Source organism: Scylla paramamosain, chromosome 1, assembly GCF_035594125.1.
Source record: "Scylla paramamosain isolate STU-SP2022 chromosome 1, ASM3559412v1, whole genome shotgun sequence".
Taxonomy (NCBI): domain Eukaryota; kingdom Metazoa; phylum Arthropoda; class Malacostraca; order Decapoda; family Portunidae; genus Scylla; species Scylla paramamosain.
The window spans coordinates 31,776,421-31,801,195 of record NC_087151.1 but is presented as its reverse complement, the minus strand read 5'-3'; the positions used below and the strand labels follow the sequence as shown (position 1 = coordinate 31,801,195).

The following is a 24,775-nucleotide window of genomic DNA, read 5'->3' as shown; positions in this document are numbered from 1 at the left end:
TTAGCTTTTTTATTAATCATCCAAATTGCTAGATTTATTTGGTGATGCTTTATCACACTCATCCCACACATGCTATGTAATACATCTGATGTATTATTTCATGTATCTGATAACTGATAGTGATGATGAGGTAGTGGAGGATGTTGAAGATATGATTGAGGGAAGGAAAGAGGATTGAGGATGGATGGAGTAGATTGGTTAGCACATGGCATGAGGAGAGCTGCAGTGCTGAGTTCAGACAGCACTACCAATGATAAGGAGTCATACTCATCAGTTATGCTGGCCACATCATCTACATTCAGCACTTCCTCATTATCGTTATTATTATCAGATGTATGAGATGATATATGAGCTAAGTTACACTATCAGTTTTTGAGCAAGTTTGGATGAGTGCTGATATGAGGCTGAATGGTTATTGTGCAGCACTACTTCCATCTATTTACTGTGTGATAGCATCAAAAATCTCTTCAAGAGCTGGAGAAAGTTATGGGAGAATGATGTCAAAAGTAAATTCAGAACGGCAGAAAAAAGGAGTCATAGAGCATGAATAACATGTTGGAAAGAAATTGAACAAATACATAATGTTAGACAGTGCTTAAGTCAAGTTAACAGGTAAAGCTATAAATGTCACTGTATAGCTGATTATGCTTCCCATGAGAACATAAGAAATATGGGAAGCTGCAAGAAGCGACCAGGCTTACACGTGGCAGTCCCTGTATAGAGAAAGAAGATGTATAGAAGCAAGAAGATGAAGATCAACACAGCAGGATGAGTGCAGCAGTGCTAAGACAAGGCTGTACTTGAACAACACCTATCTTACTCTCATCTTACTAAATAAGGAATGAAGATAAAAGATAAAGACACTATGTTAACAGTTGATCTTTATTTTATCTCTTGGTACCTGATAATGTCTTAAAGAAAAATTAGATTTAAAGCCACACACACACACACACACACACACAGTCTTTCTTTGCATATCAAGTCTCTTGAACTGGATCATTTTTGTTGTTGCTTTTTCTGACATTTTTTTTTGTATGAAAACCACATAACCACACATATTCAATGCAGGTCAAATCCCATCCTCCCCCAGTAGCTTCTTTACATCTTCATCTATGTAGCAGAATGTTCTGGTGTTTGTTAGAAACTCTTGTAAACTTGTTTGAGTGTTTAGATTATTCTTCATCTTGTCATCAAACTAGTTTCTTGGTGCTTTTGCCCTTTCTAGAACTTTGCACTTCTTAGCATTGAATTCCATTTTACACTTTACTGCTACTGCATACATATTTTGTCAGTGTCCTGTAATCTTCCTTAATACTCTTCTATTCTCATTCTTTTAAATTAGGCATCACATGCAAACAAACTGGTATACTCGTAATAACTCACCACTTACACTTTGTATAAAAAACTAACATTATGGGGTCTAACACTGATCCTTGTGGTACTCCATCTGTTACCTTCACTCATCCTGACATTTGAGCCTCATGAATAAAGTCCTCACTACCCTTATGCTTCATGTACTGACCAAAATATTTCCATTCATTCCTGCTACATGTTTCAGATTACAGAATAGCTTCTTGTATGGAATTTTATAAAAGGCTTTATTGATCTTTTCAGATCTAAATTAACTTATTGTGATCCTGTCTTTGTATCTGCACTTGTCCAGTTTTTGTTTTTTAGTTGATATACATTCCCTGCCGCTATTATCTCTTCTAGTTCATTCTAATTATCTTGATTTCTGGGGGGGGAGGAGGAGAGAGAGAGAGAGAGAGAGAGAGAGAGAGAGAGAGAGAGAGAGAGAGAGAGAGAGAGAGAGAGAGAGGAAGCTGTACTTTTAAAGTTATCCAAACATTTTCCCTCTGTCAGTATTTTCTCGTCACCTTAAGCATATTGCTTTCTTTTATTACTTTTTTGTCCATTTGCCAGCTTATAAATTGGAATTGTCTTCTTTCTTCAATTTTTGCTATTTCTATTTCTTTTCTGTAGTTTTCATAATTTTAGATTTTCAAAGTTTGTGACTATCTTAGTTGCTATACATTGTATGCTTTCCAATGTCTGGACATGATTTACAAGTGAGAGAATCACTATTAAAAGAAAAAAAAAAAAAAATGTCATATAGAAACCAAGCTATGAGGATGTCAAAATCACATAAAGTAAAATAAGGATGAAAAAGGAAAAGCAGATATAATTTATGTACAGATTACAAGGAAAAACATAGTTACACAGAAAATACTGGTTACTTATACCTCTCCTAAGACAAATTATTGTAGATATTGCTAAGCTGAATAATTTTCAGCAGGGCCACTGCTGTCTCACCCATCTGTGATGGTTACAGCCCAATAACACAAGCAACAACAGTTCACTGCCTCTGGGACTGGATCACAGATGCATAGTGGTCACAAGGCTACTCATGATGCTTAAAATTCCTCAGAAGAGAAGTTATTGTGCAAGCAAACTAATTATTACCATTATGGCTTATTACTTATTGAACTGATCTCACTGCACTGATTCCCAAACAGTCATCTTCCATATTTGCTTTCCTTCAGGAGTCAAATAAAAATTATATGGTTATTTCATGACTATATTTTATTCACTGTGCACTATTTTATATTCATATATTAGAATTTATCACTTTTTTTATACACATCAGACATTATTTGAAGAAAATTGTTTTATTTACATGTCCAGGAATATTTACACCCACCACAAATCATCTTTGGACTTGTGCATGGAAGAAGCGCCCCATTAGTTTTGTGTTCCTATTAGGATGATGGATGTTATATGAGCATCATGTTGTGTTACATCATGGTGTGAAAAGTGGCACAAACATGTTGGTAGTTCTTTGAAGGTGCCTGCATCTCAAATCTGATGTGGCCCTGCCTATTGGTGCTATATCTGGAATCACTGATAGTTGGGAGGGTTTTTTTCTGGTGAGCTAAGATGGGGAGGCCTCTACTTCCTTCCCCCAAAAATAGAGGGTGCATGATGTCCATTACATTTAAGTTCTGGGTATCATCTGTTAAACTTTGAATATTCGCAGTTTTATGCAGAACTCTGATTCTTGTCACAAACCACAAAAATAGATGAAATGGCTTCAAGATAACTGGACTGAGGTTTCTGATTGGTTGAGAAACATTTCAGATCTTGACTGAACTGAAAACTGCTGGTTACATATGTAGAAAATGATGGCAGAATGGAAAATACCAAAGCTGAAATATTTTGTGCAAAGAAATGTTGATTGATTATTTCAGAAAGCTAGGTGATTAATTGCCAAAATACATACAACAGATTCCAGAAAAAAAAAAAAAAATCAAACTGATATAAAGCAATTTGAGATGGAACAGTATGTATTTATTTATGCCTTGGGATGGGAATTCCTAAGAAAATTTGCAGTAGCTGTGAAGAGATCCCCAGCATCTTCATTTGTTCACTGGTTGGTGCCCAGATATTCTCAGTAAAGAGCAAGTTGGTTCAACACAGGCACAATTATTGACAGTGAGCAAAATCCTGCAGTACTTCTGGGTCTGGTAATAATAATGATTTGTGTGATTAAAGTATTGGGATGAGTTAGCTGTGTTGATTGGAATGAGGTGTGGATTTTCACTAGTTCCTCAGTTTGTATATGTTGGTATTCTTCTACAGACTAACTCAAGATATTCTACACAAATCTATGATCTGAAATAAAAGTATTGTATTTGATAAGCATGTTTTATGAGATCTTGCATCTTGGAAGATACATGCCAGTTTTGGAAAGACTATTATATGAAAAAAAGTAGCTTTGTACCAAATAATCACCATTTATATGGACTTATAATTTACATGATAATGTTTGTACCATCTCATACATGAGTGTTTATCTTCACGACATCCAATTTTGTTAGTCTGGTTACAACAATGGAACTGCTTCTTCATCAGCTGAAAAAGGAGTATTTTTGTAGTCCAAACAGGGACTTGAAGTCAACCAGTCAGCTAAACAGCTTGGTTTCTGATTATAAAAAATTAGTTTCAATAAGCAAGCCCTCAGACTATACTAAGTTTGTTTTGAGCTCCTGTGGAGAAGATACATAATTGAATTATGGTTAAACAGGATAACTTCATACTTGATCTGCCCACAAAAACACTGAAGCTTTATTTCATTGAGGAAGATCTTGAAGTTGAACCATTTGCCTGGACACTAAAAACACTCCTTAGGCAAATATATGCATATATATCACAGTGTAATGATAGATTTCTTTCAATAAAATTAACAGAATATGCATCAGAGCTGATGCTGATGGCAACAATCTACCACCATTGTCTTAGAAAACAACACACTATGAAGACAGTTTGGCACCAGCCACCAATACTCATGTACATAATTCTTCCCACAATATATTTACAGTATACATGGTTAAAATTAAAGTAGTGAGGTAGCAAGTTTATTATGTAAATTGAGAGTAAAAGGAGTAAATAAGAATGGGGACCTCTAGTAGGACATGTTTATAGAAAGTGGTGGGTTATTCCTGATAAATACTTTCATCCAACATAAAATGATTCATGGTTTGATGAATATAAGTCTGATTGACTATTTAGTAGTGCATGAGAAATCTAGAAAAATAATTGATGCCAAAGTTCACAGGGATGTTCAAAGGTCTGATCATTATGCTGACGGAATGTGTGAAAAGAAACAGTGAAATGGTGTGGCTATTTTAAGATGAAGAATGAAGAATTTATAAAAGAAAAAAAAGTATATGAGAGAAACTGAAGGTCCTCCCAGGAGAGGAAGACCACTTGGAAGGTGAAAGGATATGGTAAAGGAGTATATGTGTGAAAGAAGTGCTAGTAGTGACAAAGTGTTTGAACAAGCAGAGGGAGTGTCAGGATAGGGAGAAATGGAGACTTTTCAACTGTAGTCATCCCTTTAAATGATGCTCCCAGAGGGAGCAAGGCATCAAAGAAATAAACAGATAGATGGGTAGACATCATTAACTTCAATATCTTGTGGTTCTGAAATTATCTGTAATAGATAAGTACTAAGGTAATGTCAAACAAGAGTAGCTGTGAACTAAGCTGATCACACACCATCTCGGAAGATGGATTATATACATTTTTCAGTCTACCTGTCTGACTCCCCTTGATGAATCAGGTTCCAAACAGAGGACTTCAGTTTTGGTATTTGGGAATTCTTACCCTGTGTGTGTATCCTTCCTAACTTCTGAACATGGCCTGGATTCAAACCCATGCGCCTAAAGACCCATTGGCCCCCAAGCAAGCACAATGCCACTGTTCAGCCCCATATAAAATGAGGTACGTGGCAACACACGATCGTTATAGTGTACAACAGCAATAACGCAATGAAATTTTAATGAATATTTAATTGGAATAATGAACCAAAACTGGCAAGATGAACTTGCCATTCATGCGAGCACTGGAATTTTAATAAAAATTCAACCAAAAATAACAAACAAAACCTCACAGAACTAACTCACCAGTTGTGCAAGCTGCTGCTTGTACAACTGGTGAGTTAGTCCCTTCCTCTCTCTTTTCCTTTCCTCTCCCTTCTTTTGTCTTGTCTCATAAGAGATAAGGGACAAGAAGGTGATACCTCTCTCTCTCTCTCTCTCTCTCTCTCTCTCTCTCTCTCTCTCTCTCTCTCTCTCTCTCTCTCTCTTCCTCATTCATTTTATGTCATTTTCCTTTCATCCTTTCTCACCCTTGTATATACAATTCCACTTTCATTCTACTTAGCAATCCTTAGGATTGCTCTTACTTTTTCAGAGAGAGAGAGAGAGAGAGAGAGAGAGAGAGAGAGAGAGAGAGAGAGAGAGAGAGAGAGAGAGAGAGAGAGAGAGAGAGAGAGAGAGAGAGAGAGAGAGAGAGAGAGAGAGAGAGAGAGACGGCTCTGACTTAGTCGGGGTTTCCTGTATGTATATGTGCGATGCCAACAGTATGTAAATGTGACTGGTACTTGTCAAAGCTGTGCCAAAGTCAGGGTGATAATGCATGAAACTCAGGATGGTAAGAATTTAGGACTAGGCATGAAACTCGGGAGGGCATTGTATATATTTGTTGTGTTATGTTAAATGTAGGAGTGAAAATGTGTTCATTTTGATGCATTTTTTTAATTGTGGGATTTTTTTTATATTATTTTCTGGTTCCCTAGAACCAATTAATTTTCTCCCATAAGTTCATCAGTTGCCATAACGAACATTTGTCATAATAAACTATACACTGGAACATATCATGTTTGTTGTTGAATACCTTACTGTATGTATACTGGTGTGTGTGTGTGTGTGTGTGTGTGTGTGTGTGTGTGTGTGTGTGCATATATATATATATATATATATATATATATATATATATATATATATATATATATATATATATATATATATACTGTAAAAGAATAATATTTGTTGTCAGTGTAATAACAATGAATATCTTCTGCTGCCCATTCCTCAGTACAGATCATACACTTCTAATCTATAAACAATAAATTTTCATGCCTATGAAAAGATGCATAATATAAAAGCTCTACACAATACTATAATCACACTCCAATCAAAAGACTGGCAATAAACATACAAACTGGAACATTATTTTCATTCAACATGACCACCAGATTACTAGTTGCTTTAATGGTAGGGAACTATGTTTTATCTCACATTTAGGCAAGAATTTAGTCTTCTTCCTCAAGGATCTGAAAAGATAAACTTAAAGTTATCCTCTACGACTTCATAAGTCTATTTTTAGTTACTTGTTTTTAAAATAATTTCAAAGCAACTAAATCTTGAGCTGTTGATGAGGTCATACATATTAAACAAGGTCCAAGATTTATATAAATTTATGTGAAAAGTAGCATAGCACACATCTATTAAACATGAACTTGCCTAGACAGCAGTTTCTGGATAAAAGTTCCAGCTGCATTAAAGACTTTTATATTCCTTCCTGTGCAAGAATACTATAAATCATGTTCTTTGCTGTCTTTGGAAAACTTCATAGTTATGCAAGTATTATGAAAAAAGGAAGGAAAAAATGCACTCATATATAGAGTGCTCCAAGAGGAAAGTCACATAGTCATAGAAATGAAATATCAAGCCATTCTAATTGGGAAATATTCTACAATCAAATGCTTTTAACGCAATGGTTAAGAAGTTACAGAACATTTAAATATGAACGTGCCTCACTGGCAAGTGGCTATACAATCCCGTCTCGCAGTATCCACCTGATTGCCTGCCATATGGAGTTCAAGTTATTAATTGCCACAACAACACACTGCATTCTTGAATTTGGTCTTATCTTTATTTATGAATATCCTGACGTGTAATCAGATGGCAACACACACCAATGCAGCCCCCACTCCCTCCATCCTCCTTGCCAACTCTTAGCATTTTCATATTTAAATGACCTGTAACTTCTAAGCCATGGCATTAAAAACATTTGACCACACAATATTTCCAACTTAGAGTGACTTGATCTTTCATTTTGCATAAGTATGTGACTTTTCTCAAGGAACACCCTGTGTGTGTGTGTGTGTGTGTGTGTGTGTGTCTATATATATATATATATATATATATATATATATATATATATATATATATATATATATATATATATATATATATATATATATATATATATATATATATATATATATATATATATATATATTTTTTTTTTTTTTTATGTAGGAAGGACACTGGCCAAAGGCAAGAAAAATCCAATAAAAAAATGCCCACTGAAATGCCAGTCCCATAAAAGGGTCAAAGCAGTAGTCAAAAATTGATGAATAAGTGTCTTGAAGCCTCCCTCTTGAAGGAATTCAAGTCATAGGAAGGAGGAAATACAGAAGCAGCCAGGGAGTTCCAGAGTTTACCAGAGAAAGGGATGAATGATTGAGAATACTGGTTAACTCTTGCGTTAGAGAGGTGGACAAAATAGGGGTGAGAGAAAGAAGAAAGTCTTGTGCAGCGAGGCTGCGTGAGGAGGGGAGGCATGCAGTTAGCAAGATCAGAAGAGCAGTTAGCATGAAAATAGTGGTAGAAGACAGCTAGAGATGCAACACTGTGGCAGTGAGAGAGAGGCTGAAGACAGTTAGAGGAGAGGAGTTGATGAGACAAAAAGCTTTTGATTCCACCCTGTCTAGAAGAGCAGTAAGAGTGGAACCCCCCCAGACATGTGAAGCATACTCCATACATGGACGGATAAGGCCCTTGTACAGAGTTAGCAGCTGGGGGTGGGTGAGAAAAACTGGCAGAGACGCCTAACTTCATAGAAATATCAAGCCATTCTAATTGGGAAATATTCTACAATCAAATGCTTTTAACGCAATGGTTAAGAAGTTACAGAACATTTAAATATGAACGTGCCTCACTGGCAAGTGGCTCAAAACGCCTAACTTCATAGAAGCTGTTTTAGCTAGAGATGAGATGTGAAGTTTCCAGTTCAGATGATAAGTAAAGGACAGACTGAGGATGTTCAATGTAGAAGAGGGGGACAGTTGTGTGTCACTGAAGAAGAGGGGATAATTGTCTGGAAGGTTGTGTCGAGTTGATAGATGGAGGAATTGAGTTTTTGAAACATTGAACAATACCAAGTTTGCTCTGCCCAAATCAGAAATTTTAGAAAGATCAGAAATCAAGCGTTCTGTGGCTTCCCTGCGTGAAATGTTTACCTCCTGAAGGGTTGGATGTCTATGAAAAGACGTGGAAAAGTGCAGGGTGGTATCATCAGCGTAGCAGTGGATAGGACAAGAAGTTTGGTTTAGAAGATCATTAATGAATAATAAGAAGAGAATGGGTGATAGGACAGAACCCTGAGGAACACCACTGTTAATAGACTTAGGAGAAGAACAGTGACCATCTACCACAGCAGCAATAGAACGGTCAGAAAGAAAACATGAGATGAAGTTACAGAGAGAAGGATAGAAGCCATAGGAGGGTAGTTTGGAAATCAAAGCTTTGTGCCAGACTCTATCAAAAGCTTTTGATATGTCCAAGGCAACAGCAAAAGTTTCACCAAAATCTCTAAAAGAGGATGACCAAGACTCAGTAAGGAAAGCCAGAAGATCACCAGTAGAGCAGCCTTGATGGAACCCGTACTGGCGATCAGATAGAAGGTTGTGAAGTGATAAATGTTTAAGAATCTTCCTGTTGAGGATAGGTTCAAAAACTTTAGATAGGCAGGATATTAAATCAATAGGACGGTAATTTGAGGGATTAGAACGGTCACCCTTTTTAGGAACAGGTTGAATGTAGGCAAACTTCCAGCATGAAGGAAAGATAGATGTTGACAGACAGAGGTGAAAGAGTTTGACTAGGCAAGGTGCAAACACGGAGGCACAATTTTGGAGAACAATAGGAGGGACCCCATCAGGTCCATAAGCCTTCCGAGGGTTTAGGCCAGCAAGGGCATGGAAAACATCATTGCAAAGAATTTTAATAGGTGGCATGAAGTAGTCAGAGGGTGGAGGAGAGGGAGGAACAAGCCCAGAATCGTCCAAGGTAGAGTTTTTAGCAGAGGTTTGAGCGAAGAGTTCAACTTTAGAAATAGACGTGATAGCAGTGGTGCCATCTGGTTGAAATAAAGGAGGGAAAGAAGAAGCAAAGTTATTGGAGATATTTTTGGCTAGATGCCAAAAGTCACGAGGGGAGTTAGATCTTGAAAGGTTTTGACACTTTCTTTTGCATATATATATATATATATATATATATATATATATATATATATATATATATATATATATATATATATATATATATATATATATACGGTTTCCATACTATCACTTAGTTGGGTTCATGATTTATAGTAATGATGAAGAATAAGCAGCTAAAAACTGCAATCATACTGCTTACAAACTTAGCATGTTCAACTCTTTCTAGGTATTACAGAGCTGGACACTAAACTAAAATTCACTTCCACAAACAAAAATCTGCAAATTCAAACAGTCCCTTTAGTTTTTGTACAGCCAGCAACTTCTTCAAATTTGTAGTTCCACTAATGCAAGTGCATAAGCAAACTAGCTGTACTTTTCAGTATCACAGCATCAACTTAATTAAAAACATCCATTTAGGATTTTTATTAAGTTTAGGATAATATATTTTGTAATTATGGTGTCAAAAATCACCTCTAATTATACATTCAGTACAATTAAACCTTAATTCACTTTGACTAACAATTTTGTGAAGCTTGGAAATTGTCAGTAGTAGTTAGCACTGGGTTCAAATCAACAACTGGTTGGGCAGAGAAAAATTGTGAGATCTACCTTCTTTTCCACTAGCACTGAGTATGCATGGGACATAAATGAAGGAGTTGCGACCATACTTCCCTGCAGAAGTGGAAGGCTGGCAACTATATCTTTTTGTTCTGTATGTGAGTGCATGTTGTATGTGTGTGTGTGTGTGTGTGTGTGTGTGTGTGTGTGTGTGTGTTTTTTTTTTTTTCACCCACCACCATCTGCCGGTCTTGTCTCAGCTGTTGCCCTACAGAAAGAGCTCTGAGCTCATAGAGACCAATCTTTAGGTAGGACTGAGAACTCTCACATACCAAACAGTGGGAAAGAGAAGTCACAACCCATTGGCTTACATCATATACCTACCTGGTGTTAGATGAACAGGGGCTACACCTATCTGTTCCCATGACTTGAACCCAGGCTTCCCTAGCCTCCCTAGTAGTGAGCCAAGTATGTGTATGTATTTACCCAGTTGCGACACATGGGAGAGGAGCTAAGCTCGTACTATCCTGTCTCCATTACTGTTTTTATCCAGCTTTTCCTTAAAGTCATGAATATTTCTAGCACACACTGCTTTGCCCCCAGTCCATTCCATGCCTCGATGCTTCTATGAGGGAAGCTAAACTTCTTTATGTCCCTTTTGCAGGTGGTTGCTTTTAGTTTCTTCCAGGTCACTTTGTTTCTCTTTTGTTCATTACGAAAAGATCTTCCTTATTTAGTTTTTCCATCCCACTCAGTAACCTCTAAAGTGCAATCATGTTATCTCTTTCTCATCTCCTTTCCAAGGTTGGGAGTTGCATCCTAGCTAGATTCTCCTCATATGGCAGATCTTGCAATTCTGGCATCATCTTGATTGCTGCTCTCTGTACACTTTCCAACTTTCTTATGTGCTTTTATTCATGTGGTAACAAAATTACTGCTGTATATTCTAATTTCGGACACATTATTTTGGTGATTATTTTTCTCATAATTTCTTCATCTTACCATTGTGGTGATTATTTTCCTCATAATTTCTTCATCTAGATAAGGAAAGGAAGTCATGTTTCTTAATATGTTGAGAGTTTCACCTATCTCATTAATATGTTTTTCCAGTGATAATTCCTCTGAGAATATCACCCCCAGATCATTTTCCTCTGTTGTCTTATTAATTGTTTCATTCCCTATCTTACAGCTATAACTACACCTGTTACTTTTTTTCAAATCCCATCTTTTTACACTTCCTTTAGTTAAATTCCATTTGCCATCTGTTGCTCCACTCCCACACTTCGTCTAGGTCTTTGCAGTTCTTCACAATCAATTTCCTTCACTCTTATAAATTTTGCATCATCAGAGAAAAGACTCACAAAGCTGGATATGTTATCCACCTTATCATTTACATACACCATGAACATTACTGGTGCTAACACTGACCCTTCAGGGACCCCACTTAATACTGCACTCCACACAGATGTCTGGTCCCTTATTATTGTTCGCATCTGTGTTTTTTTAAAAAGTCCTCCATCCATTCCAGCAATCTTTCATTTACACCACCTATTCTCCAGTTTCCAAAGAAGTCTTTTAGGTGGCACCTTATGAAAAGCTTTTCTTAAATCTAGGTAAATGCAGTCTGTCCAACCATTTCTCTCCTGTATTATACTGATCACTCTTGAATCAAATTGAACAAATTGGAAAGACAAGATGTTCCTGTTCTAAAACCAAATTGACAATTTGTAAGTATTTCATTATCTTCAAAAAATTTGGTCCTTTTGTTTTTTTATTATCCTTTTACATATTTTTGCTACCACACTCACCAGCAAATCTGACCTGCAATTCAGTGGGTCTTGTGTGTCTCCTCCCTTAAAAATGGCCACAATGTTTGCTCTTTTCCAATCCTGTGGAACTATTCCCTCACTAGTAGAGGTACATATGATGGTATGTAATTTATCTTTAAGCTGGTTACTCCATTCTTTTAAATACCTATCCTGGCATTCTATCCAGTCCCATGGCCTTTCTTACATCTAAGATTGATGATTTCATTGATTTCCTGTATTGTTATTTGAAATTCCTCCATTTTTCTATTTTCCTGTATATCCAGTGGCCTTATAAATTCCTTTTGTTTTATAAAAACTTCCTCCAAGCTCTTATTCATCACTTCTGCCACCTCTTTCAGGTTCTCATATACCACTCCATCCACCCTTAGTTTTTCTATGCTCACTTCACTTTTCAGTTTACCATTCACATGTTTATTGGAGTTTGTACTCACACTTGTGCCTATTATACCTCTTTTCAAACTGTCTTTGTTCATCTCTCTGGATCTTCATGTAATAATTTCTTGCTTGTTTGTAATTATTCCATAGATTCATCCTTTTGCTTTTCCTCCACTTTTTTCCAGAATCCTCTTTTGTCCTTGCTGTTTTGCATCTTTTATTAAACCACGCTTTTTTACCAACTATTCTTATCTACCTTTTAGGCACAAACTTCTTTTCACCATTTTTGTATATTTTTAAGAAACCATCCCACTTCTCTTGGACCCTTGTAACCTTATGAAACATATCCAATCTCTCTTCTTGAAACAAAAAACTTAATTTTGTCAAAGACTGCCTTACTGTAGTTTAATTTCCCATTATGGTTCCCTTCATTCCTTTAACCCTCTATTTCCTCCTTTATATTGAATTCTATGGTAATGTGGTAACTTTTGGCTAATGCACACTCTATCTGAACATTCTCAATCCCTTTTGGTTCCTTGCTAAATAATAGATCTAGTCTCAAGGTTTCTCCATCTTTCCAAATCTTGTATCATCTTTTATCCATTGTGTTAATACATCATCCATTGTCAGTTGTAATAATTTATTTCTGCAAGATGATTCTATTCCCTCAGTGTACCAAACTTCCAAGCGTACCTCCATACCCTTAAAGTCTTCCGTCATAATCACTTATCACCATTTAGCATTTTTCTAGCCATTTTTTTGTGTCTTATATCATTTCTTCATATTCTTCGCTTGACCAGGCATTGGTTTTGAGTGGTACATAAGTCACTATGAAATGTCTCTTTTTGCCTTGTATATATTCCACTCCAATTTTTAATGCCTGTGGTAGTCTATTGCCATATTCTATTTCAATCACTTTTAAGCTTTAGTTAACTAAAAACATTATTCCTCCTCCTTTCTTATTTATTCTACTTATTTTCTATAAGCTGTATCTATTTTGTTCAATGTTCTTTACTTCTAACTTATTGTATAATTTAATTTCTGTGAGGCCCTTTTCATTTGACCTTTTCTCATTTAAATAAACATTTAACTTAATCCCAAGATGACATTAAAATTAGTGTATGCCATATTATTTCCCTGCTCTCCCTCCTATTCAGGTACCACTTTCTCGCTTTCATATCCAAAAATCTCCAATAGAATATCTCCTGCTCTTCCATTCTCTCCTCATTTTTTGCCTTTACTTCCTCCTTCAGTTTAATTACCATTTCCGTCTCCTTTTCATTTGTCTCTTCTCAGCCATATGTTTTTTGTTACCTCATCCTTAGCCAGCCTCCAGGCCTCTGCCAGAGCCTCCTCAGCATCTTTCTGTGATTTAAATTTTATTCTTATTGGTCTATGCCCTTCACCTATGAATTTCCCTACCATGATATTCTTTTACTTCATTTATCAGACATCTTCCCTTCTCTTGTACCTTTCCCACCACTATGTTTACTACCTCTTACAGCTCTTTCTCTCTTACTGCTTTGTTGATCTTGTTTTCCTTAACTCCAAAGACAATAATGCATTTCTCTTTATCAACTGTCTGCCTTACAAGGGATTTGTTGCTCTTGATATCTTTTACCACCTTTTGTGTTATTTTGGCCTCATTTAATTGTTCCTCTATAATTTTTTCAAAATTTACACTCTCTCCTTGCATGGCCTCTTTCTCATTCATTTGTTTTTCCAACTTATCAACTTTCCTCTCAGACTTAACCTTTTCTCCTTTTTTGGAACTTTTTTCATGCATCTTGTCTTTCGCTTTGATGAACTAAAGTTTTGATATTTCCTTCCACTTTCTTGTTGCATTCCTCAATTTCAATTTCCAGAGTGTGCACTGATTTCTTAGCTCTACATTTTTGGCTTTCAATCCCTTTATTTTTACACTGGGTCTCCTCCATAATTTTGATTCTCTTCATCAATCTTTCAATATCACTTTCTAGGGCCAACACCCTTCTTTGCCAGAGTTTTGTGTTTACCTCCCAGTTTCCTGTACTACACACTGAAAAGGTTTCATTTTTGTTTTCTGCCACCAACCCATCACTCAGTTCAATTCGGTTCGGCTCCATTTTCCCCTTCTATTTTTCTCTTCCACTTCTACTTTTAATATCACTTCTACCATATTTTTTTTTTTCCTATTTCATTATAGAAATGGAAACAGTACTACTTTATCTCCCCATACTACAACTGGCTTATCATAGTTGCAGAGTTGCTACCTGTGTGTCCTCCCAGCTTGGCTACCTGCTCGTGGGTGTGTGTGTGTCTGCTTGTTACAAGAAATGAGAAATGGTCTAACACCACACCAATAAGTGTAAACAAGGTGAGGAAAAAAAGAAGAATTAGATATGTATAAAAATATCTATTTTGCATGTTATAATAGCAAATGTAAATACAAACCAAAATATACAAATCAAGAGACAAATCAAACTTTGAAATTGCAGAATTAGTGTTTTGCAGAAGTGATAGAGATATGACCAGCTCTGTTCACATTAGCAATTCTTCCCATTTTCTGAACAAAATATCCCTATCCATTTCTTTGCTACCATGCACTGATGAATTTATAAAAATACTTATATATATTGTATCATAAGACACAACTCCTAAATATCAAGAGATCCAAAGAGAAGGAATACATCTGCACACTACAACTCCTTCAAGCATGATCCACTTATGACGAATGAAAGAGTAAATAAATATACACAAATCCATGTACAACCATGTGTGTGTGTGTGTGTGTGTGTGTGTGTGTGTGTGTATATATATATATATATATATATATATATATATATATATATATATATATATATATATATATATGCTTGAAAATGGAGAAGTTATTGGTTGAAAAGAAAAAAAGAAAAAAGAAAAAAAAGAGAAAAAAAAAATATTCCACAACTTTTCAACTTCTTCCACTGGAATTTGTACTAAATATATCATAAGGATTTTTTTCCTTATACCTAACACTTCTATGCAGTATTGGCAGAAAGTCTTGGCATGAACCCTACTCTGCCAAGAAATACTGCCAGTTTGGTATACACCATTACAACATTTTTCTGATCTGACAGTAAGTCTTGACAATCTTGGGATGAGTAAGGAGGAGAGAGAGGACCCCAATGGCATGAGTCAATTGTTCTGAGGAGATAAATGACTCCATTTCACTGCCATACATTGTCAAAAAGAGTGTTTGCTCTTTTTAACCTGGTAGAACAGTAGGTGGTGGAAAGGAGTTGAAAGAAGCTGACCTGGTGGCCATAGCAATACTCCACCACTGTGAAAAGTCAAATAAGGAAATAAGTGAGGAAACCAATGTTTCAAGGCAGTCAGTGTAATGTGGGACAAAGCATTTTGTGATACAGGCACTTTCAAAATCCCAACTAGAAAGAAAGTGTCCTGATATGCCATGCTTGGTTTCTTTCTGCACTGTAAGGCTTGTACAATGGGAAGTGGAAAAGGTTCCTCATATAACATCATGGCAAATGAAGGGAAAGAACCCAAAGTTGTTAAGTAGGGTAAGTAATAAAAATGTGCATGACTTAAAGTGCCTGTGTCATGAAAATGCTTTGTTCTGCATTCTACTGACTGAAACACTGGTTTCCTCACTTATTTCCTTATCTGACTTTCCACAACAGAAGACTATTGCTATGGCAGCCAGGTGAGCTTCTTTCAGCTTCTTGACACCAGCCATTGTGCCACAGGGTCAAAAACAACTAACACTAAGGGGGGGGGTGAGAAACAATGTATGACAGTGAAGCAGAATCCTTTATCTCCTTAGAACAATAATCCATGGATAAGTGAATCATCACTGACTCATGCCACTGGGGGTTCCTATTCTCTCTCTACCTGTCCCAAGGTCACCAAGACTGGCTTATACCAAACTGGCACTATTTCTTAGCAGAGTAGGGTTTGCCCCAAGACTTTTCACCATTACTGTGCATTAGAGGATATGGCACATAGTTAAATATCATAACATGACCTAAAAGTGACTCAATAAATGCTGCTACTTAAGCAAACTGCTAGACAGAACTTGTGATGTCTATATGTAAACAAAAGATTACTTACTGTAAGATGCACACTCTAGATTAATATTATAAATGTTTCTGTAAAGTTGTCAAGAATCTATTAGAAAGACAATGTAGTTTTATCAGAATGTTTGTTATAGACAACATGAAGTTGCTGAAACTATATAGTATTTGCCAACCCACTTTTCCAGAAAGAAAATGTAAAAACATTACTCAATACAAGAAAGATACTGTTTATATAAAACTGACACTTTAATGTCACAATTATGCAAGAATACATGGAAATTTGGTTACCTGCATGTTGTAAGAGGCTTCATTTCCAAACATAATTCATTCTTGCAAAAATTTCAAATGTAATTCCATCTTTTAGCATCAAGGTGCCCTTTCATTACTCTTGATCTTTTAAATTTCTTATACATATATGATCCCATTGTTAAAGCACCTTAATTTGATCAACTTCTTTTTTCCAACATGCAATTTATGAACCAGCAAAAAAACAGCTCATACTTATTACTTTTCTTGAAAATATGGGTTCACTAGACTAATATCTATAAAAAAACACATACACAACAACTACCTGAGACTTGTTTGAAAGCATTCTGACAACTCAGCCTAACATCAGCGAGACATGGTTCCATAATCCCTTACCCGAGGTCTCTCCACCATGTGTGAACGACTCCTCCACTTATTATCCTCCTCTGCTTCTCTGTCCTGGCCTGAGAGTGCTTGTCGCAGAGACTCCTTTAGCTGTTCAAACAATGTCTTGTATTCTGTCTCTTCACTGGCACCAAAATCAAAGTCTGCTACTTCAACAGAATACCTGAAAAAAAAAAAAAAAAAAAAAAAAAAAAAAAAAAAAAATACTGGATTTTAATCATAATCAACATGGAGATAATTTCTACTTTGATGTTCTACATTTTTCAAACATTACAAGTACAAAGCTATACCATATGTTGTATGCAATATTAGTTATACTTTGTGATAATGAGAAAAACAGAGGGTTTATATTGCTGTGTTTTTGTTTTACAATCACTGCCAATACCTGGGTCCTTCCTTTGTCTGTCTTTTGCTCACACATAAGAAACTTTCCACACATTGATTTTGAACCCTAAACTTTAGTACACTTGCACTCTCATGTTTTCTAATGTTACAAATGCAGTACTGTGCTGACCACTGAGTGAAATATTGATCTACATATGATACTGAAAGCCTAACTGTGGTGCATCTTGGACATATACAGTGGAGACCCCGGAATCTGAATACTCTATTGTTCAAACAAATCAGAATCCAAACCATTTTTTTTTCAAGAAAATTTTGCCATAAAATCCTAACCCATTCTCAGAAACCAAACACCAGTGAAGTATATTTCCCAGCATTTTCAACAAAACAAAATTAACATATAAAAAAGAGAATAATGTAAGGATAATAAACAGAATAAAAACAAACAATCCTAAGGCATAAATTCAAATCACACAATATTAAAAGGCAATTGCAGGGCAATGAAAACCCGGCCAGTTCCTTTGTATTTTGGAACCATTAGAGAGAGGGAATCAAGATGATGGCGGGCAATGAGTGAGTGATTACGGCAGCTTTACTGGTAAACTTTTTTTTTTTTTTTTTTTATGTAGGAAGGATACTGGCCAAGGGCAACAAAAATCTAATAAAAAAAAAAAAATGCCCACTGAAATGCCAGTCCCATAAAAGGGTCAAAGCAGTGGTCAAAAATTGGTGGATAAGTGTCTTGAAACCTTCCTCTTGAAGGAATTCAAGTCATAGGAAGGTGGAAATACAGAAGAAGGCAGGGAGTTCCAGAGTTTACCAGAGAAAGGGATGAATGATTGAGAATACTGGTTAACTCTTGCGTTAGAGAGGTGGACAGAATAGGGGTGAGAGAAAGAAGAAGGTCTTGTGCAGCGAGGCCGCGGAAAGAGGGGAGGAATGCAGTTAGCAAGATCAGAAGAGCAGTTGGCATGAAAATAGCGGTAGAAGACAGCTAGATATGCAACATTGCGGCGGTGAGAGAGGGGCTGAAGACAGTCAGTTAGAGGAGAGGAGTTGATGAGACGAAAAGCTTTTGATTCCACCCTGTCTAGAAGAGCAGTATGAGTGGAACCCCCCCAGACATGTGAAGCATACTCCATACATGGACGGATAAGGCCCTTGTACAGAGTTAGCAGCTGGGGGGGTGAGAAAAACTGGCGGAGACGTCTCAGAACACCTAACTTCATAGAAGCTGTTTTAGCTAGAGATGAGATGTGAAGTTTCCAGTTCAGATTATAAGTAAAGGACAGACCGAGGATGTTCAGTGTAGAAGAGGGGGACAGTTGAGTGTCATTGAAGAAGAGGGGATAGTTGTCTGGAAGATTGTGTCGAGTTGATAGATGGAGGAATTGAGTTTTTGAGGCATTGAACAATACCAAGTTTGCTCTGCCCCAATCAGAAATTTTAGAAAGATCAGAAATCAGGCGTTCTGTGGCTTCCCTGCGTGATATGTTTACCTCCTGAAGGGTTGGACGTCTATGAAAAGACGTGGAAAAGTGCAGGGTGGTATCATCAGCTTAGGAGTGGATAGGACAAGAAGTTTGGTTTAGAAGATCATTAATGAATAATAAGAAGAGAGTGGGTGACAGGACAGAACCCTGAGGAACACCACTGTTAATAGATTTAGGAGAAGAACAGTGACCGTCTACCACAGCAGCAATAGAACGGTCAGAAAGGAAACTTGAGATGAAGTTACAGAGAGAAGGATAGAAACCGTAGGAGGGTAGTTTGGAAATCAAAGCTTTGTGCCAGACTCTATCAAAGGCTTTTGATATGTCCAAGGCAACAGCAAAAGTTTCACCAAAGTCTCTAAAAGAGGATGACCAAGACTCAGTAAGGAAAGCCAGAAGATCACCAGTAGAGTGGCCTTGACGGAACCCATACTGGCGATCAGATAGAAGGTTGTGAAGTGATAGATGTTTAAGAATCTTCCTGTTGAGGATAGATTCAAAAACTTTAGATAAGCAGGAAATTAAAGCAATAGGACGGTAGTTTGAGGGATTAGAGTGGTCACCCTTTTTAGGAACAGGTTGAATGTAGGCAAACTTCCAGCAAGAAGGAAAGGTAGATGTTGACAGACAGAGCTGAAAGAGTTTGACTAGGCAAGGTGCAAGCACGGAGGCACAGTTTCGGAGAACAATAGGAGGGACCCCATCAGGTCCATAAGCCTTCCGAGGGTTTAGACCAGCGAGGGCATGGAAAACATCATTACGAAGAATTTTAATACGTGGCATGAAGTAGTCAGAGGGTGGAGGAGAGGGAGGAACAAGCCCAGAATCGTCCAAGGTAGAGTTTTTAGCAAAGGTTTGAGCAAAGAGTTCAGCTTTAGAAATAGACGTGATAGCAGTGGTGCCATCTGGTTGAAGTAGAGGAGGGAAAGAAGAAGCAAAGTTATTGGAGATATTTTTGGCTAGATGCCAGAAATCACGAGGGGAGTTAGATCTTGAAAGGTTTTGACATTTTCTGTTAATGAAGGAGTTTTTGGCTAGTTGGAGAACAGACTTGGCATGGTTCCGGGCAGAAATATAAAGTGCATGAGATTCTGGTGATGGAAGGCTTAAGTACCTTTTGTGGGCCACCTCTCTATCATGTATAGCACGAGAACAAGCTGTGTTAAACCAAGGTTTAGAAGGTTTAGGACGAGAAAAAGAGTGAGGAATGTACGCCTCCATGCCAGACACTATCACCTCTGTTATGCGCTCAGCACACAAAGACAGGTCTCTGACACGGAAGCAGTAGTCATTCCAAGGAAAATCAGCAAAATACCTCCTCAGGTCCCCCCAACTAGCAGAGGCAAAACGCCAGAGGCACCTTCGCTTAGGGGGATCCTGAGGAGGGATTGGAGTGATAGGACAAGATAAAGATATGAGATTGTGATCGGAGGAGCCCAACGGAGAAGAAAGGGTGACAGCATAAGCAGAAGGATTAGAGGTCAGGAAAAGGTCAAGAATGTTGGGCGTATCTCCAAGACGGTCAGGAATACGAGTAGGGTGTTGCACCAATTGCTCTAGGTCATGGAGGATAGCAAAGTTGTAGGCTAGTTCACCAGGATGGTCAGTGAAGGGAGAGGAAAGCCAAAGCTGGTGGTGAACATTGAAGTCTCCAAGAATGGAGATCTCTGCAAAAGGGAAGAGGGTCAGAATGTGCTCCACTTTGGAAGTTAAGTAGTCAAAGAATTTCTTATAGTCAGAGGAGTTAGGAGAGAGGTATACAGCACAGATAAATTTAGTATGAGAATGACTCTGTAGTCGTAGCCAGATGGTGGAAAACTCGGAAGATTCAAGAGCGTGGGCACGAGAGCAGGTTAAGTCATTGCGCACATAAACGCAGCATCCAGCTTTGGATCGAAAATGAGGATAGAGAAAGAAGGAGGGAACAGAAAAGGGGCTACTGTCAGTTGCCTCAGACACCTGAGTTTCAGTGAGGAAAAGAAGATGAGGTTTAGAAGAGGAGAGGTGGTGTTCTACAGATTGAAAATTAGATCTTAGACCGCAAATGTTGCAGAAGTTAATGAAGAAAAAGTTGAGGGGGGTGTCAAGACACTTAGGGTCGTCGACGGAAAGGCAGTCCGACCTGGGGACATTTATGGTCCCCTCCCCAGATGGGGACTCCAAGGCTGGTGTAGGAGTCGCCATGATTTTAAAATTTTTGAGTGAAGGGTGTGTGTGTTATTAGGTGCTTGTAGTTTTGTGTGGAGGAAGAGAGTTGTCTTTAGAGGGCAGGCTGTGACTATCCCCTTGTGTTGTGAGACACAAAGGGAAACATTCAGTAAGGTCACAGCTGGGTTTAATGATAAGTTCACAGCACCCCCTGAACAGTGCTTTAGACCTCACTGGGAGTAATTATCGTTTTGGCAGGTGTCTACTGCCTCCTCCTCTATAATGTACTGCAGTTTTTTTTTTTGTCACTTTGCCTTAAAGTCTGGATGTTTTAGGCAATACTGATACACAAGCAAAATATCACTTGTCTGATGCCCTGTCTATCATGCTGTCCATAAAGGAATGAATTTTTGTGATTGCATATATATATATATATATATATATATATATATATATATATATATATATATATATATATATATATATATATATATATATATATATATATATATATATTATGATACTTTTGTTTATTTGTTACTTGAACTTAGTATAATTCATACACTTCATTGAGAGACCATATACAAGAGTTGGAGTGATTGATTTTCTTGGGGTCAAGAAAGGGATTAATTAACTTTTCATTATTTCTTATGGAGAATATAGTTTCACAATCCATGCAGCATCCTGAATAAATAAAAATTAGATTCCGAGATACCACTGTATAAAGTTTGCTTTGAATTAATAAAAAAAAAATTATTGGATTATGAGTACAATTTCCTTTATGGGGATTTATGAACATTATGTGTATCAATAATTCTAGTTCCCAAAACCCCATCTATCATTCTTTTGCTTTCATGAGAAGGGTGGAGATATAAGTTGGTGGAGCTCATCCCTCTTTTCATTTTGAAAATATGAGTAAATTATGCTTAAGTCTTCACACTAGACAGGAAAAGAATAAAACTACGTAACTAGTTGAATTCTTCCTATTGTATGAAGAATCTTGTCAAATGACAGTACCTGTTTCTGCTTTGAATGAAGTATGAAATCCCAAAAACTATAATAATGATGACCACAAGGCTGCATGATACTGGAATAATGATGTATGACAACTGAGGCTTGCGGTCCACTGGAAAAGATAAACACAATTAATTTGTAGAAATTACAAGACCAAAATTTCATCACAATGGGGATTGTGTTCAACAGAAAGTGTATGGGTATGTCTCCATTTCACTTTAGTCACTTCTTAGGACATTAGATAAAACATAAGTGTTCTAAGATCCTGTAACTTCTGTCCAAGAGTACTTTAGATGACACCTGACATTCACAGATCCTGACATGTGAAAAATTCTACTCCTATAAAGAAAATCACAGATAAATCTTCAAGGATATGATTCAACATTTCAGTATGATTTTACATCACTCACCATTATATATGTTGATTGCTATTGGGTAGACCACTTTTGAAATATCATTAGACATTATAATGATGATACTGTGTGTTCCATTTCTCTGGAAATATGAAATAATTTGGAACTTGCAGGTATTTGTCATCAGAACATCATCTCCACAGGACTCATCCCCTGAAAGAAAACAAAGAGAATTAGGTTTGAGGGAAGAAGGTCCCAAAACATGTGAAAATATCAATACATCAATTTTGGTCCATTTACCTGTCACAGTCTGGATATGTTGAAAAGGAAAGATAGGGATGTATTTGTTACAAGAAAGTTTATGGCAGATTGGGATTATGCATCATACAATATATGAGGTAAGATTTTTTTTTTGGGGGGGTGGGGGGGCTTTTGTGAAAAAAAATGAGATCAAATCAGGAAACAAGTACATTATGCATTATCATCATCATCTTGAAAAGTTTCATACATGTTTGCAAGTGTAAACCTTATCTGTTTACAGTACCTAATCAAACCTGCACAGTTTCTTAATGCCTAGATTAATGAGATTTTTGTGGGCCGCTTCCTAGTTTTCTTAGGCATACCTTTATAAACTATATTCTGATTCCTGACTCTTTTCACCCACTCATTTTACTATGGTCTGATCCCTAACTATTTTCAACCTTTCACCCTGTCACTTTACTATGGTCTGATCCCTAACTCTTTTCACCCCACCACTTTACTATGGTCTGATCCCTAACTCTTTTCATCCTGTCACTTTGCCATCCTCTCAACATATCTAAACCACCTCAGTCTACCTCTTCTCATTACCAAATCAGTACACACTACTAGTTTGTAATCTACAAACGCAAATCTATTGCTCAGTAATCCACTATATATCCACCCTCTTTTACTTCTTGCTATATTTAAGGAATAGAGTCCATAGATCAAAATTGGGGTGTTTGCAAAATTGGGGCATCTACAAAAACTGCCAGATTCACCAGCTGACTCAATTTTATGAATAAAAGGCCATCATGTGGAAAAAAAAAATCTATGTCATCTGTGTGTTGGCAAAAAATAAAATATAAAAATTTTTAGCTGCCATCATCAAGCAGAGAGCAAGAAATGTGGCAAAACATTATCTTGGGTTTGGGATGTGCCATCACCTTAGGATGAAAGCTATATTTCCTCTCCATGTAAGTTTACTTTATCCATTTAAGTTATATGATTAATATTAAACTATAAATTACTGGCACATATGCAAGAAACAACTAAGTTTTTATGGCAAATCTTAGCAGGAAACTGGTGAAGATTGTCTGTTTACATAGTGTCTCCCAATGTCTTCTCTCTGACTTGTCACTTTCTTCTTTGGAAATACAACCCATCATTTCAAAATTTGATTCTTCTTTCATGACATTTTTGTGAAATCAACCATAACATATGTATAGAGCTTGGTTTGACAACAACACCGCAAACTCATATCTCCCACCTTGTTTTTTTTTTTTTTTTTTTGGGGGGGGGGGAGAAGTCAGCGTGTCTGATAATTGACCAGTCCTTTTGTCTTTGCAATTTCAGCCACACAATATCTTGGCAGTGCAAATAACAAATGCTAGAGTCTCTTGGGGATTTTCCAGATAAATCATTAGTCCTTGTAGAAACCAGTGGATGCTGCTAAACTAAATATATAGTATTACTAGAAATAAATATGTAAACACTGAGAGCCTAGTTGCAAATATTTAGCTTATAATAACTGTTCTACAGAGTGTGCATCATCAGATCCCATGGATACTGTTAGCATGAACACTTAGGATTAATGTTTTATAGGTGCAGTATATCGAGATGTATCATGAGAGGGATTTTTAGAATATGCTTCTCCAGAGAACTGTGGAAGTGTTGACTAATCCCTTCATTAAAACAGCTGGTGATCACCAGCAACTTGACCCATAGGAAATGCCCCAATTATATCTGATCACACTCTATATTTCTATATAAAACATCACTACTGCACTGACACAAAATTAAGCCTTATGCAGTAATAGTCTCTAAATTATGGGTAATAGTCTCTAAAACAAGTTAAGTTTATTTTCGTTACATCCATTTTTTTATGTGAATTTTGTGATAAAGTTTAGTCAAAGGAAAGGCTAAAGGGCATATCAACAAGTGGAATATTTTTTTTTAATAGTTCATTCCTTTTAACTTTTTCAGAGATTTATCTCCAATAATTTTCTTAGGCATTATGAGCAGTTTTTAACTACCTCAAAATAGGAGTATAAAGATGCTTCCATAACTAAACTGGCCA

The 24,775-nt window shown here is 36.8% G+C and overlaps 1 protein-coding gene across 2 annotated transcripts in view; it reads right to left on the bottom strand.

Annotated features, from left to right (window-relative positions):
* LOC135103742 (uncharacterized) overlaps positions 1-24,775 on the bottom strand; it is a 44,156-nt gene that overhangs the window by 4,450 nt on the left and 14,931 nt on the right. Inside the window, exons 7-10 of one of the 2 annotated variants that reach the window (XM_064010443.1) lie at positions 22,516-22,671; positions 22,109-22,217; positions 17,100-17,271; positions 2,565-6,676 (exon numbers count right to left, since the gene is read on the bottom strand). In XM_064010443.1, the coding sequence (XP_063866513.1) occupies positions 6,656-6,676; positions 17,100-17,271; positions 22,109-22,217; positions 22,516-22,671 (458 nt within the window). In that variant the 3' untranslated portion in view covers positions 2,565-6,655. Of the gene's footprint in view, positions 1-2,564; positions 6,677-17,099; positions 17,272-22,108; positions 22,218-22,515; positions 22,672-24,775 lie in introns of those variants that run through there. The other variant, XM_064010435.1, reaches the window with a different exon arrangement.